General features: G+C 35.7%; 1 protein-coding gene across 3 annotated transcripts in view; it reads left to right on the top strand.

The window, feature by feature from the left end:
- The window catches only part of KIF14 (kinesin family member 14), an 82,604-nt gene that overhangs the window by 16,826 nt on the left and 48,657 nt on the right, over nucleotides 1-17,121 (top strand). For all 3 annotated transcript variants that reach the window (XM_077157345.1, XM_077157346.1, XM_077157347.1), the window contains exons 9-14: nucleotides 864-980; nucleotides 1,299-1,414; nucleotides 2,802-2,974; nucleotides 6,278-6,425; nucleotides 7,000-7,063; nucleotides 9,043-9,227. In XM_077157345.1, coding sequence (XP_077013460.1) covers nucleotides 864-980; nucleotides 1,299-1,414; nucleotides 2,802-2,974; nucleotides 6,278-6,425; nucleotides 7,000-7,063; nucleotides 9,043-9,227 — 803 coding nt within the window. The remainder of the gene's footprint in view (nucleotides 1-863; nucleotides 981-1,298; nucleotides 1,415-2,801; nucleotides 2,975-6,277; nucleotides 6,426-6,999; nucleotides 7,064-9,042; nucleotides 9,228-17,121) is intronic.

The following is a 17,121-nucleotide window of genomic DNA, read 5'->3' as shown; positions in this document are numbered from 1 at the left end:
AAAATAAAAATATTTTTAACAGTTCAGTTATAGATTTCACTACTCAAATAAAACTCCTCGAAAATTTTTGGTGTGTGATCTTCATGTTGTTTTACAATCATGATTAAACACCTTATAAAATCTGCAATAATTTTATATTATTAAAAATTTTTTACAGGGATTATTTTTAAAGGTTAGATAATATTTCATTAAATATTATAGTTCCTCAAGTTTTTCCTTACCTTTGGACCTTTATGTTGTTGTTAGAGGTTTTGCTACTATAATGTTGGGATAAACAATACCTTTGTACATAAAGCTTTTTCTTTATTTATGACTATTTCCTTAATATAAGTGAATAGTTGTGGATTTTTATCCTTTTAAAGCCATATCTTTTATTCTGGCATAATATAACCACTGCTCAATGTGTTCTTTTTAGTAGAATATCTGAATATTTATGCATTATGAAATTATGTATTCAAGAAAAATTTTTTTTTCTAAGTAAAATTCGCCAACATTTATTAAATAACTACATGCTGGGGCAAGGGCCTCAATTAACCCTCCCAATAGTCCTATGCAGTCTAGTCTTTTTTTTTTTAATAGATTTTATTTTTTAGAGCAGTTTCAGGTTTACAGAAAAATTGTGGAGAAAGTACCGAGACCACCATATACAATATCCACCCCCTACCTTTTCTCCTGTTAATTTACATCTTGCATTAGGATGATTCATTTGGTACAATTGGTGAACCAATATTGATAAATTATACAAAGGAATGCTTTTAAGATAAATGAGTGTTTTATAATCTTGTGTAGTTTTCCTTTTTGAAGACTTATCTTGATGGCAAGTGACAGAAGAACTTACATTACTTCAATATCATTTGCTACAGACAGAATTTGTGGAAGGGGAAGAGCATGACCACAGAATAATGAGTCGCATAAATCTGATAGATTTGGCGGGCAGCGAGCGCTGCTCCACAGCTCACACCAGCGGAGATCGGCTGAAGGTAAATACGCTGCTTTTCTCATTTTGATGAGACATATTCCTGTGGGCATTATTTTCAGATTGCAAACTCAATAAACTTAATAATAAAAAAAAGATAGTTTTCTGCTGTTTATGGACTGCATTTTTGTGGTTTAAAGAGGGATACATTACTCTTTGGTTATGACTAATTTTCAAGGAAATATTTTAGTAAATTTTGAGTCATCAGAAAGTTGCAAGTTTATTTTTTGGTAACTGTATAAGGAGAGAAATACATTTTATGAGATAAATGTATTGCTGGTCAGTTATTTTACATTAAAAGTTCTTTTTATCTTGTATATAGGAAGGTGTGAGCATTAACAAGTCCTTGCTAACTTTGGGGAAGGTTATATCCGCTCTCTCTGAACAAGCAAACCAAAAAAGAGTTTTTATTCCTTATCGTGAATCTGTTCTTACCTGGCAAGTACCTTTTTACTTTTTTTCTTGGTGAGGCAAGTATCTTTTGAAATATAAACAATTGTATAAAATAGAATTAATGCCATGAAGAAAATAATAATAGACTGATTTCATATCATATTGGACAGAGAAGGAATATAGCCTGTTGTTTAACAGTTTGGACCCTGGATCAAACTGCCTAGGTTTGAATCTCAGCTCTTCTGCATCTTGCAAGCTGTGTACCTGGTCAAGTCAATACTCTGAGCCTGTTTCCTCATCTGAAAAACTGAAATAATAGCAAAATCTACCTCTTAGGTTTTTGGTGAGGATTAATGATTAATGTAAAACTTTTAATACATAGTATGCACTATATGAGTATAAATAACTATTTTTATACTTATTATTATTCATCCTTAATATTTAAACGTATATGGTCTCACCAAGCATATTGCTATGTGTGTAAAGTGAACTTTAATTATTTTGATTGTTTAGCACACACTGGCTAGCACATAAGTGCTCGGTAAGTGTTTTTATCAGTGAATATATTTAATTCCAATTACCCTGTATAGATTTAATATCCAATTCTGATAAGCATTAACATACAATTTTGATAAATACTACACCCCTACATGACAGTAATGTATTATTATAATTGGTTTTTTATAATGTGGCTGTCACCTCAAAACCTGTACAGGAAAATCTGCTTTGTTTCATGTCTTTTGAAAGTTAAGAATACTGAAATCCATTCTGTATTAATAAATGATATGATTTTTAATCCCATACTTTCTTTTTTATCCCTAAAATAAGGGATAAAAATAAGGTTTTTGCATATAGTGGAATACAGAATTTTGGTTTATATGTCCATTCATTATTGTCTGCATTTATTGAGCATCTGCTTCAAAAGGCTGTGGTATTTCTTTTTAGAGCAATTAGAGTGTTCTCAAATAGATCATGGTGATGAATACACAACTTTGTGATTATACCAAAAACCATTGCTTGTACACTTTGGATGAATTATATGTTGTGTGAATAAAACAGTTTTGTTTTCATTTAAAGAAAAGGCTGTAGTGGCACTAGAAATACAGAGATAACCAAGAAACACAGTCTGTTTCCTAAACTAGCTTACAGTCTAGTAAGGGGAGAGGTATCTTACTAAATACTTGATTATTAACTGTATTTTAAAATCTTTGCACAGATTATTGCTTTGTGAAGCAATATAAAAAGTGTAAGAGAAAATAAAGCATTCATGAGATCTGAAAATAGCTACAAATACAAAAAAATTCTAAATACTATTTGAATAAAGAGTTTATTGTATTATATACCCTATTAGTTTGTTTTGTGCTTTCTAGATAATTACTATTACTAGATTTCTGTAGAAGTAAAGTCTAATTATGACTTTTTTTCCTTAAAGGCTGTTAAAAGAAAGTCTAGGAGGAAATTCAAAAACTGCAATGATCGCTACAGTTAGTCCTGCTGCGAGCAACATAGATGAAACTCTAAGCACACTTAGATATGCTCAACAAGCCCGTCTGATAGTCAACATTGCCAAAGTGAATGAAGATGTGAATGCTAAGTTACTTAGAGGTGAATATTTTTATAAGATTATTTTTCATCAGTTTAGTCTCAAAATCTAGTCTTGAAAATACTCAACTTCAGAAAATTAAAGGTTTTCTTCATACTTATTTATAATCGAGACTAGTTATTATTCCCAGTGATGGAAGAAGATAGGTAGAAGGACAGTGGGTAGGAACATAAGTAATAAGGGAGAAAACAATCAGAAAAGGATCATGGAGAATAGAGTAGGTTAAGGAGAAGCAGTGACATAGAAAAATAATTTTAAGATGAGTCAGATTTGTGCCACAAAATAACAGTAAAGTTATTTTTTATTCTTTTTCCTCTTATGACCTTTTCTCCATTGTCATCCTATTTATTCCATTAGCTCTTGCTTCATTCATCGATTCATGGCTATTTGATTTTGAGTTTCCAGCACAGGCTAGATGCTAAAAACTACTTTCTATTTACCTTTTGTTAATTGCCCACCTAGGATAGACTTTACCTGCTTGCAAGGAATCTTGGTGTGTTCAGTTTCATCTTTGCTTTTGCGGAACTATCTTCATTGTCCTTTGTCCTCTGACCCTTTTTTTAGCAGTAGAAGGTGAATAGGTACTTCAGAGGTATGGACTGAAGTAGAATCAGTTTTCTATAAAAGGGTCCATCCCTTTCCTTTTGGATCTCTTGTCATTAAAATGTTTTTTAGTACCATAGTGACCCCAGGGTGGGGGGAGGGAGAAGAGTTAAGGAGAGGTTTGGATTTTCTGTTTGGTAAGGGTGGGTTTATTGGTTATCTTTCTCTTGGGAACAATGAATTATATAAAATTGAGAGTATTGACAGACTGTGGACTTTGGGCATTATACATGATGCCCAATGAATCGAGGTGGCTGAAGGATGCACTGACTGAGTAGTAGATTGGCGAATGATAGTATATACATATATTGAATATTGTGCTGCTACAAAAAGGAACAAAGTTGTGAGGCATGCAACATTGTGAATGAACCTATGGGACATTTGGTGAGGCAAAATAAGCCAGAAACAAAAGAGCAGTTGTTGTATGGTCTTCTTTAGAAAATGCTTATAGGAAAACGGGGGTGGTGTGATAGTAACTCAGTGGCAGAATTCTCGCCTGCCATGCCAGAGATCTGAGTTTGAGTCCTGGTCCCTGCCCATGCAAAAAAAAAAAAGTAAACAGGGGCCTATATTGTAAGCTCTTATAGCAGTCACATTTAGTCTAGAGTGGTAATTATTATTTCTGGATTTTGAGAGGCTGTTATTTATATATGCATAGCCTGGTATTTAGAGATAAGAATGAAGCCGATTAGGTCAGGATTAAGGTAATTCAGAACACAGGGGTAAAGAAGACATTGTCTGTATTTTAGAACCTCATCTACTCTTAGAGACCAAAGAAAGAAAGGTTTCTTGTGTTCAGAACCTAAATTTTCTATAGCACATAATTTATCTCAACCTGTCTGGATAGCTCATTTAACATTTAAACAATCCAAACACAGGGAGCCCAGAATAGAATGAGGGCTTTTAATCCTATATAACTTAATGTAATGCCTGGATACATTCCAGAATATATTAAGATAATCAGAAAGTATTGGCAAGGTCCCTTGAGGGACAGGAGAAAAAATATGGAACTATTAAACTTTACCCCTGGGAAAAACCCATGATACTGTGTCAGACATTAGGGATACCCAAATCAGTAGGCTAAGCTTCTGATCTTGAGGCTTGCTCTTGTGAAGCTTATGTATGTAGCAGAGATGCTTAGCCTACCTATAGGTATGCCTAAGAGTTACTTCTGGAGGACCTCTGTTGTTGCTCCAGAAGTGGCCTCACTCTCTCTAAGGCCAACTCTGCAAATGAGATCATTGCCCTCCCCACTACATGAGATCCAGGGGTGAAAGTCTCCCTGGTGGCGTGGGAGATGAATCCCAGGGATGAGTTTGACCCTGGCACTATGGGATCAACAATGCCATCCTGACCAAAAAGGGGAAAAGAAATATAACAAATAAGAATCAGTGGCTGAGAGAGTTCAAATAGAGTCGAGAATCTACTCTGGATGTCACTCTTTTTTTTTTTTGCATGGGCAGGCACCGGGAATCAAACCCAGGTTTCTGGCATTGCAGGCGAGAACTCTACCTGCTGAACCACCATGGCCCACCCTGGAGGTCACTCTTAACCCAAGCTTCTTAACTTGCTTATAACTACCTATCATAACTTGCCAACCCCCAACCAAAACCATTTCTGCCAATCCTAAAGAACACCTAGTGCATTATATAAGATTCTACAAAGGTTCCATTTACTAGGGTAACTTTCCAGAAACCTATAACCTCCAGATGGGTCCCTGGACTAGGTAAGTCCTAGAATGCAGAGGGGCCAGCTTCTCCAGAACATCAGCTAGTTCCATCCCCCTACCCCATATTATCGACAGTGCCTTCCAGCATAAAAAGTTAGGATGGATATAACCCAAATACCCCTAAAGAGTGGGCAAGAGATAAAAGGTGATAGTGGAGTTATACAGAGAAGATAGAGTTTAACAAATGAGTATGATTGATGAGTCATTATATTGATATTTTTTTTAATTTCCAGTATCTTAGAGCAGCTAGAAGTAAAACCTAAAATTGTGGAATTGTAACCCATATCAAATTCTGAAGTCTGTCCTACAACTAAATTATTGCAATGTGTTTTGAAATTGATTGCTTTTTTGTATATATGTTGTTTTTCATAAAAAAAAGCAAAAAGTCAATTGTGATGATAAAAAATATATGTTCCTTCTAGCCTGCAATGTTCTGGAGCAGCTAGAAGGAAAAATCTGAGATGATGGAATGGTAGCCCATGGAAAACTCTGGGATCTGTCTTGTAACTACTTGTTGAAGAGTGCTTTGAAAATTATTGCTTTTTTCTTTCTTTGCTTTGTATATATGTTATATTATACAATTAAAAAAAAAGTTTTCTGAATTCCAGGTTGGAAAATCTTTTATCTTTATCCAACATGTCATATGAGTAACATTTGCCTAAGGCAATCGAGTTTATGTCTGTTGTTCCAGTATAATTAACAGTGCTCATTTTTCTTCTCAAAATGGCCCACTTAGGACAATACATTGTATTACTATATGCCTTTTGAGGGGAAAAAATTCACTAATATGGAGGCACTTTAACAAGTTAAGAGTAGGTAGAGATTTATGGATCAAATAAGTAAACTAACACTGATTTCTGTAAATATTTTATTTAATAATGTTTAAAACTTCAAAGATAGGAGTTTGGAAGATTTTGCCAGATGTGGAAATTATTATATAGCTAATGTTATTAATCATGCATCTTTTATTTAGAATTGAAAGCAGAAATTGAGAAGCTGAAAGCTGCTCAAAGAAACAATCGAAATATTGACCCAGGACGATATAGGCTCTGTCAGCAAGAAATAACATCTTTAAGAATGAAACTACATCAACAGGAGAGAGACATGGCAGAAATGCAAAGGTAGAATGTAGTCAAAACTGTGTTGTCTTGGAACCCGGATTAATGGGGGCCTTAAGAGGAAGCTGAGTCTTAATTTTCTCTATTTTCATTATGAATTGAACACTCACTTCCAGACTATCATATTTTAAAATATTCCTAGATGGTTCCCTCATCTCTGTTGATGATCTAGTCTCTTGATTCTCAGTCTTTGATTGTAGGATTTTTTCCTTTTTAAATATTTTTATTGAGATATCTTCATACACATAGGCCATCCAAAGTATACAATCAATGACTCACAAATATCATCACATAGTTGTGTATTCATCACTATGATCATTTTTAGAATATTTGCATCACTTCAGAAAAAGAAATTAAGAAAAAAACATATATCCCATCCCCCTTAGCCCTCCCTCTCATCGACTACTAGTATTGAAATCTGCCCAATTTTCTTTTTACCCCTTATTCCCCCTATTATTTATTTATTGCCCTTATTTTTTTACTCATCTGTCCATACCCTGAATGAAAGAAGCATTAACAACCAGGTTTTTGATTGTAGGATGTTTTTAACTCTATTATTTTATTTGTCTTTGGAAAGAGTATGGAAAGAAAAGTTTTTACAAGCTGAAAAAAGAAAACTTCAAGAAACAAAGGAGTTACAGGTATCATTTCACCTTTCTAAGCTGATTTGAAAAGAAAAGAAATACGCTAATGAATATGTAAATTTAATTACTTAAATATTTATTGTATACTAACTCTGAAAAAGCAATACCATAAGGTGAATTAATATAAAGAATGTTAAGATGACTTGTGTGATTGCTTAGAACCCATAAGCAAGTCGGAAAGTAAAAATATAAATAAACTATCTAGTTTTAGTTACTTTGGTTCAATAAACATTTATTAAATTCTATACCATGCCAGGCATAGTAGGATACCAAGGCAAATAAGATATAGTTCTAGCCTTCAGAGTACATGTAAGCCAGAGGTTGGCTCACAAGTGTAATTAGATGTCTGAAATGTGATGTGACTTAATGACATTGAACTATGTGAAATTGCCATTCTCGTAGGTTAAAAAAATGGTTGATATTGGCAGTTTCATATGGCTCAAACTAATGCAATGAAAATTACATAAAAGACAGAGAAGCAGAAGAGAGAAGGGAATAATTAACTTTGATGAAAGTAGTTATCAAGGAGGACTTCATATAGAAAGGAATAACCAAGCAAGGCTTTGCACAATGAGCAGGAATTTGCTAGGCCCTAAAATAGGAACTTCCTAAGCAGAGGAATGCTGTGTTTAGAGTTATGCAGACAAAACATAGCTTGAATGTTCAGAGAATTAAGAAGTTTGTATGGCTGGAGATTAGAGCTAATGACACATTAAACCAGAGAGAGATGAAGGTTCAGATCACAATGGAATGAGGGACTTGGACTAAGGTGAGTGGGAGTCATGGAAGGGCTTTAAGGAAAGGGGAGTGATATGAGCAATCTTGGGTTTTAGATAGATTCCTCTGGTAATAGTCTGAAAAATGGATTTGATGGAGGAAAGACTGAAATGGCAAGGAAAGTTAATCCTTTAGGAGGCTGTTACTGTGGTTCGGGCAAGAGATGATGAGAGACTGGACTAAGGCAGTGGCAATAAGAATGGATAGAGAGGGTGTAGGATACTAGAGATAGAAAGGAGACAAAATTGATAGGATCCGGTGTGTTTTTGGGTACGAGGATTGAGAGAAATGGAAAACTCAAGAATGACTCTTGGTTTTCTGATTGCTTTGTATTATGAAATAACAAGGCCTTTATGGTGGTGAAGGAAGAAGCCAGAGGACAGTGGCTTTAGAAATGACTAAGAGATGAGGAAACAGAGCCATCCATATAGACTTTGAAAATCTTAGATAAGAATGGTAGGAGTCAGAGAAGTAGAGCTGTGAGGTTGAAGAAACGTTTTATTTTTTGTGTTTTTTCCTAAAGGATGAAAGAGATTTAAAAATTTTTATAGAAGTTGGAAAACACCTTAATGGAGTGAGGTTGGAGAGAAGGGTCCAGAGCAAAGGTATTGGCAGTAAAGGGAGTATTTCAAATGATTGGTAGGGAAGTCTTATAAGAATTCAGAGGAAGGGGGAAAGTTTCTTGGGAATGGCTAGTCCAACTTCATAGGCAAGATGAGATTTAAGTTGGGCTTTGAAACTTGGTAAGGTTGTGATAGGTAGAAAGAAGAGTATTGTTGCCAGGGCAATCCTGAGGCTGCCGCAGTAGTTCATATGTCAGTTCATAAGGGCTTGAACTAAGGGTGATGGCAGTGAAGATGCCAAAAAAAAAAAAACAAAAAACAAAAAAGAACTGATCTGTTCTAAAGATACTGATGAATAGGAATAGGTACAGTTTGGTGATGGATTATATGAATGTGAGACTTGTTAAAGACAAAGAAGGGTCAACGTGATTATAAGATTCTCAACATGATGGCAGTAGCCATAGGGAAGTCAGGAAGGAAAAATTCTAAAAGGAAGAAGAGATTCTAAGAAACCTTTAATTTATTGAGACTTCACATAGAATGATTTTAATTTTTAACATATGCCATTTATTTTAGGTAAATTTAAGAAATTTTTGTTTGTAGTTAAAGGTTAATTTTTCTTCTGCCCTTTCCCAGAAAGCAGGTATTACATTTCAAATGGATAACCATTTACCAAATCTTGTCAATCTCAATGAAGATCCTCAGCTATCAGAGATGCTGCTATATATGCTAAAAGAAGGAAAAACTACAGTTGGAAAGTATAAACCAAATTCAAGCCATGATATTCAGTTATCTGGGGTGCTGATTGCTGATGATCACTGGTATGTTAATCTTCTACAGAAAGCATCTCTTCCATTTTCAATAGGCTTCCGTATCTTTATTATGTGTGATTTCCTTCACATGAGGCATTCTGTTGTGAAGGAAATGATTATTTCCCTTTGATACATCTTTGAGCCAGGAAAAACAGATGTTTGAATGTTTTATAAGGACGATAGATAAGTTCCTCTCAATATATAGTACAATATAAGGCTCTCTTTTTGTTTTGGTGTATTTGATCTATTGGTTGTGGGACAATTTCTTTTCTTGGATTAAAATCATGAGCGTGAACATAAACTTATAGTTATCTTACACGGCAGAAATTGTGGTTGGATTGCCAATTTAAAAAATTTTGTTTCATGTGACCTTCAGGTGAGTGACATGATGCTATATGCATTGTTAGGATGGCAGGGTAGGTATCCTTTTTTGGCTCTGTACTGTGTTTTCAAGATTATCCATATAGATGCTCTCTGATTTTCACTGCTATGAAGTAATACACTGTATGAATTTCTCTATTATATTACTGAAACCTATATATTTTATTGGTAGATATTTAGGCTGTTTCCAATTTTTTGCCACCATAATATTGCTGAGTTTTCTTGGACATTTTTCCTGATACAAATGTGATGAGTTTTTCTGGGTGAATTCCTCAGATGGTGAGCTGAGATTGACCCTGTTGGCTGAGCTCTTCTAGTTTTGAACAGCCTCTCTATATTTACCCCAATATAATACATATATTATTTAAATCCTATGTATTATGTATATATAGTATAAATATCATGATTTTCTAAATATGCTATAATAATAAAAATTCTAGGCAGCATTCATTTTTTAAATTAGAGAAGATGTAGGTTTATGGAAAATTAATGCAGAAAGTACCATGTTCGTGTATATACCCCTCACACACGCAGTTTTCCCTATTATTAACTCTTTGCATTAGTGTGGTACCTTTGTTACACATGAAGCAATATTATAATAATACTATTGACTGTAGTTCATACTTTAATTAGGACTCAATGTGTAGAAGCCTATGGTTTTTTAATATTTTTATTCTGGTAACATATATACAACCCCAAATTTCCCATTTTGACCACTTTTGAATACATAGTTCATTGGTGTTAATTATATTCACAGCATGTTCTGACACCATCACTACCATCCCTTACCAAAATTTTTCTATTATCTGAAACAGAAACTCTGTACAAATTAAGCACTAAGTTTTCCCTTCCTCCATCCTGGCCCCTGGTAACCTGTACACTAGTTTTTGATGCTATGAACTTGCTTATTCTAATTTTTTCAAATCAGTGACTTCATACACAGTATTTGTCCTTTTGCATTTGGCTTATTTCATTCAGCACAAAGTCTTCAAGTTTCATCCATATTGTACCATGTAAAGAACTTCATTCCTTTTTTTTTTTTTTTTTTTTTTTTTTTTTTTAAATTTTTTTTTTTATTAATTAAAAAAAGAATTAACAAAACAATTAGAAATCATTCCAATCTACATGTACAATCAGTAATTCTTAATAACATCACATAGTTGCATATTCATCATTTCTTAGTACATTTGCATCGATTTAGAAAAAGAAATAAAAAGACAACAGAATAAGAATTAAAACAATAATAGAAAGAAAAAAAACAAAAAAAACAAAAACAAAAAACCTATACCTCACATGCAGCTTCATTCAGTGTTTTAACATAATTGCATTACAATTGGGTAGTATTGTGCTGTCCATTTCTGAGTTTTTATATCCAGTCCCGTTGTACAGTCTGTATCCCTTCATCTCCAATTATCCCTTCTCTTTTTTTTTTTTTTTTAATTAACGGAAAAAAAGAAATTAACCCAACATTTAGAGATCATACCATTCTACACATGCAATCATTAATTCTTAACATCATCACATAGATGCATGATCATCATTTCTTAGTACATTTGCATTGGTTTAGAAGAACTAGCAGCATAACCGAAAAAGATATAGAATGTTAATATAGAGAAAAAAATAAAAGTAATAATAGTAAAATCAAAACAAAACAACACAAAACAAAACAAAAACCTATAGCTCAGATGCAGCTTCATTCAGTGTTTTAACATGATTACTTTACAATTAGGTATTATTGTGCTGTCCATTTTTGAGTTTTTGTATCTAGTCCTGTTGCACAGTCTGTATCCCTTCAGCTTCAATTACCCATTGTCTTACCCTGTTTCTAACTCCTGCTGAACTCTGTTACCAATGACATATTTCAAGTTTATTCTCGAATGTCCGTTCACATCAGTGGGACCATACAGTATTTGTCCTTTAGTTTTTGGCTGGATTCACTCAGCATAATATTCTCTAGGTCCATCCATGTTATTACATGGTTCATAAGTTTATCTTGTCTTAGAGCTGCATAATATTCCATCGTATGTATATACCACAGTTTGTTTAGCCACTCTTCTGTTGATGGAGATTTTAGCTGTTTCCATCTCTTTGCAATTGTAAATAATGCTGCTATAAACATTGGTGTGCAAATGTCCGTTTGTGTCTTTGCCCTTAAGTCCTTTGAGTAGATACCTAGCAATGGTATTGCTGGGTCGTATGGCAGTTCTATATTCAGCTTTTTGAGGAACCGCCAAACTGCCTTCCACAGTGGTTGCACCCTTTGACATTCCCACCAACAGTGGATAAGTGTGCCTCTTTCTCCGCATCCTCTCCAGCACTTGTCATTTTCTGTTTTGTTGATAATGGCCATTCTGGTGGGTGTGAGATGATATCTCATTGTGGTTTTGATTTGCATTTCTCTAATGGCCAGGGACATTGAGCATCTCTTCATGTGCCTCTTGGCCATCCGTATTTCCTCTTCTGAGAGGTGTCTGTTCAAGTCTTTTTCCCATTTTGTAATTGGGTTGGCTGTCTTTTTGTTGTTGAGATGAACAATCTCTTTATAAATTCTGGATACTAGACCTTTATCTGATATATCATTTCCAAATATTGTCTCCCATTGTGAAGGCTGTCTTTCTACTTTCTTGATGAAGTTCTTTGATGCACAAAAGTGTTTAATTTTGAGGAGTTCCCATTTATTTATTTCCTTCTTCAGTGCTCTTGCTTTAGGTTTAAGGTCCATAAAACCGCCTCCAGTTGTAAGATCCATAAGATATCTCCCAACATTTTCCTCTAACTGTTTTATGGTCTTAGACCTAATGTTTAGATCTTTGATCCATTTTGGGTTAACTTTTGTATAGGGTGTGAGAGATGGGTCTTCTTTCATTCTTTTGCATATGGATATCCAGTTCTCTAGGCACCATTTATTGAAGAGACTGCTCTGTCCCAGGTGAGTTGGCTTGACTGCCTTATCAAAGATCAAATGTCCATAGATGAGAGGGTCTATATCTGAGCACTCTATTCGATTCCATTGGTCGATATATCTATCTTTATGCCAATACCATGCTGTTTTGACCACTGTGGCTTCATAATATGCCTTAAAGTCAGGCAGCGCGAGACCTCCAGCTTCGTTTTTTTTCCTCAAGATGTTTTTAGCAATTCGGGGCACCCTGCCCTTCCAGATAAATTTGCTTATTGGTTTTTCTATTTCTGAAAAATAAGTTGTTGGGATTTTGATTGGTATTGCATTGAATCTGTAAATCAATTTAGGTAGGATTGACATCTTAACTATATTTAGTCTTCCAATCCATGAACACGGTATGCCCTTCCATCTATTTAGGTCTTCTGTGATTTCTTTTAGCAGTTTTTTGTAGTTTTCTTTATATAGGTTTTTTGTCTCTTTAGTTAAATTTATTCCTAGGTATTTTATTCTTTTAGTTGCAATTGTAAATGGGATTCGTTTCTTGATTTCCCCCTCAGCTTGTTCATTACTAGTGTATAGAAATGCTACAGATTTTTGAATGTTGATCTTGTAACCTGCTACTTTGCTGTACTCATTTATTAGCTCTAGTAGTTTTGTTGTGGATTTTCCCGGGTTTTCGACGTATAGTATCATATCGTCTGCAAACAGTGATAGTTTTACTTCTTCCTTTCCAATTTTGATGCCTTGTATTTCTTTTTCTTGTCTAATTGCTCTGGCTAGAACCTCCAACACAATGTTGAATAATAGTGGTGATAGTGGACATCCTTGTCTTGTTCCTGATCTTAGGGGGAAAGTTTTCAATTTTTCCCCATTGAGGATGATATTAGCTGTGGGTTTTTCATATATTCCCTCTATCATTTTAAGGAAGTTCCCTTGTATTCCTATCTTTTGAAGTGTTTTCAACAGGAAAGGATGTTGAATCTTGTCGAATGCCTTCTCTGCATCAATTGAGATGATCATGTGATTTTTCTGCTTTGATTTGTTGATATGGTGTATTACATTAATTGATTTTCTTATGTTGAACCATCCTTGCATACCTGGGATGAATCCTACTTGGTCATGATGTATAATTCTTTTAATGTGCTGTTGGATACGATTTGCTAGAATTTTATTGAGGATTTTTGCATCTGTATTCATTAGAGAGATTGGTCTGTAGTTTTCTTTTTTTGTAATATCTTTGCCTGGTTTTGGTATGAGGGTGATGTTGGCTTCATAGAATGAATTAGGTAGTTTTCCCTCCAGTTCGATTTTTTTGAAGAGTTTGAAGAGAATTGGTACTAATTCTTTCTGGAACATTTGGTAGAATTCACATGTGAAGCCATCTGGTCCTGGACTTTTCTTTTTAGGAAGCTTTTGAATGACTAATTCAATTTCTTTACTTGTGATTGGTTTGTTGAGGTCATCTATGTCTTCTTGAGTCAAAGTTGGTTGTTCATGTCTTTCCAGGAACCCGTCCATTTCCTCTAAATTGTTGTATTTATTAGCGTAAAGTTGTTCATAGTATCCTGTTATTACCTCCTTTATTTCTGTGAGGTCAGTAGTTATGTCTCCTCTTCCATTTCTGATCTTATTTATTTGCATCCTCTCTCTTCTTCTTTTTGTCAATCTTGCTAAGGGCCCATCAATCTTATTGATTTTCTCATAGAACCAACTTCTGGCCTTATTGATTTTCTCTATTGTTTTCATGTTTTCAATTTCATTTATTTGTGCTCTAATCTTTGTTATTTCTTTCCTTTTGCTTGCTTTGGGGTTAGCTTGCTGTTCTTTCTCCAGTTCTTCCAAATGGATAGTTGCCTTTTCTTCTTTTCTGATATAGGCATTTAGAGCAATAAATTTCCCTCTTAGCACTGCCTTTGCTGCGTCCCATAAGTTTTGATATGTTGTGTTTTCATTTTCATTCGCCTCGAGGTATTTGCTAATTTCCCTTGCAATTTCTTCTTTGACCCAGTCGTTGTTTAGGAGTGTGTTGTTGAGCCTCCACGTATTTGTGAATTTTCTGGCAGTCTGCCTATTATTGATTTCCAACATCATTCCTTTATGGTCCGAGAAAGTGTTGTGTATGATTTCAATCTTTTTAAATTTGTTAAGACTTGCTTTGTGACCCAGCATATGGTCTATCTTTGAGAATGATCCATGAGCACTTGAGAAAAAGGTGTATCCTGCTGTTGTGGGATGTAATGTCCTATAAATGTCTATTAAGTCTAGTTCATTTATAGTAATATTCAGATTCTCTATTTCTTTGTTGATCCTCTGTCTAGATGTTCTGTCCCTTGATGAGAGTGGTGAGTTGAAGTCTCCAACTATTATGGTATATGAGTCTATTTCCCTTTTCAATGTTTGCAGTATATTCCTCACGTATTTTGGGGCATTCTGATTCGGTGCGTAAATATTTATGATTGTTATGTCTTCTTGTTTAATTGTTCCTTTTATTAGTATATAGTGTCCTTCTTTGTCTCTTTTAACTGTTTTACATTTGAAGTCTAATTTGTTGGATATTAGTATAGCCACTCCTGCTCTTTTCTGGTTGTTATTTGCATGAAATATCTTTTCCCAACCTTTCACTTTCAACCTATGTTTATCTTTGGGTCTAAGATGTGTTTCCTGTAGACAGCATATAGAAGGATCCTGTTTTTTAATCCATTCTGCCAATCTATGTCTTTTGATTGGGGAATTCAGTCCATTGACATTTAGTGTTATTACTGTTTGGATAATATTTTCCTCTAACATTTTGCCTTTTGTATTATATATATCATATCTGATTTTCCTTCTTTCTACACTCTTTTCCATATCTCTCTCTTCTGTCTTTTTGTATCTGACTCTAGTGCTCCCTTTAGTATTTCTTGCAGAGCTGGTCTCTTGGTCACAAATTCTTTCAGTGACTTTTTGTCTGAGAATGTTTTAATTTCTCCCTCATTTTTGAAGGATAATTTTGCTGGATATAGGAGTCTTGGTTGGCAGTTTTTCTCTTTTAGTATTTTAAATATATCATCCCACTGTCTTCTAGCTTCCATGGTTTCTGCTGAGAAATCTACACAAAATCTTATTGGGTTTCCCTTGTATGTAATGGATTGTTTTTCTCTTGCTGCTTTCAAGATCTTCTCTTTCTCTTTGACCTCTGACATTCTAACTAGTAAGTGTCTTGGAGAATGCCTATTTGGGTCTAATCTCTTTGGGGTGCGCTGCACTTCTTGGATCTGTAATTTTAGGTCTTTCATAAGAGTTGGGAAATTTTCAGTGATAATTTCTTCCATTAGTTTTTCTCCTCCTTTTCCCTTCTCTTCTCCTTCTGGGACACCCACAACACGTATATTTGTGCAGTTCATATTGTCCTTGAGTTCCCTGATACCCTGTTCAAATTTTTCCATTCTTTTCCCTATAGTTTCTGTTTCTTTTTGGAATTCAGATGTTCCATCCTCCAAATCACTAATTCTATCTTCTGTCTCTTTAAATCTATCATTGTAGCTATCCATTATTTTTTCTATGTTTGCTACTTTATCCTTCACTTCCATAAGTTCTGCGATTTGTTTTTTCAGTTTTTCTATTTCTTCTTTATGTTCAGCCCATGACCTCTTCATGTCCTCCCTCAATTTATCGATTTCATTTTTGAAGAGGTTTTCCATTTCTGTTCGTATATTCAGCATTAGTTGTCTCAGCTCTTGTGTCTCATTTGGGCTATTGGTTTGTTCCTTTGACTGAGCCATATTCTCAATCTTTTGAGCGTGGACAGTTATCTTCTGCTGCTGGCGTCTGGGCATTTATTCAGATTTCTCTTGGTGTTGGACCCAGCAAGGTTGTAATATTTTTCTGTGAAATCTCTGGGTTCTGTTTTTCTTATCGTGCCCAGTAGGTGGCGCTCGTGGCACCCGTTTGTCTGCGGGTCCCACCAGTAAAAGGTGCTGTGGGACCTTAAACTTTGGAAAACTCTCGCCGTCCTGGGGGTTCGCTAGCCGAAACAGCTTGAGCCGGCCCGGGGTCCGAACGCAGGGAGGGTTGCTGGTCGCCGCAGCCAGGGAAAGAGCCCGTCCGAATTTCCTAGTCGGCCCTGGGCAACAAGCGTGGCGGGAGGGCGCCAGCGGCAGCGGCCCGCCCGAGAGAGTGCACGTTCCCCGGGAGTCACGGGTTTGGAAGGGGCCTCCCCCACCCGTCACCGTTCTCCGCGGCCTGGGGGTTTCCGATCCAATTCTCTCAGTTGGTCCGGGGGCTGCGCGTGGTGTGGGCGCCAGCCGTCTTTGTTTCAGGGGACCGCCTCTCCAATTCTCCCAGCCGGCCCGGGAAGGGGGAAGGGAGTAACTCCGGCCGCTTGCCACCCCGCCCGGTAAGGCCCGCGCGCCTCGGCGATCTCACCCGAGCTGCTTCTCTCAGCCAGCCAGCCGTTCCAGGATGGGGTACGCTGTCTTTTTTATCTCTGTTGTGGCTTTGGGTGCTTTCTGTATCGTTTCTACTCCCCTAGTAGGTGTCCTGGAGAAGAAACTAAGATCCGCGCGTCTTACTAAGCCGCCATCTTCCAGGAACTCCTCATTCCTTTTTAAGGTTGAATAATATTCCACTGTATGGATAAAT

Source organism: Tamandua tetradactyla, chromosome 4, assembly GCF_023851605.1.
Source record: "Tamandua tetradactyla isolate mTamTet1 chromosome 4, mTamTet1.pri, whole genome shotgun sequence".
Classification (NCBI taxonomy): Eukaryota; Metazoa; Chordata; class Mammalia; order Pilosa; family Myrmecophagidae; genus Tamandua; species Tamandua tetradactyla.
Note: the sequence above shows the minus strand (reverse complement) of the source record. Positions and strands in the feature narration are given on the sequence as shown.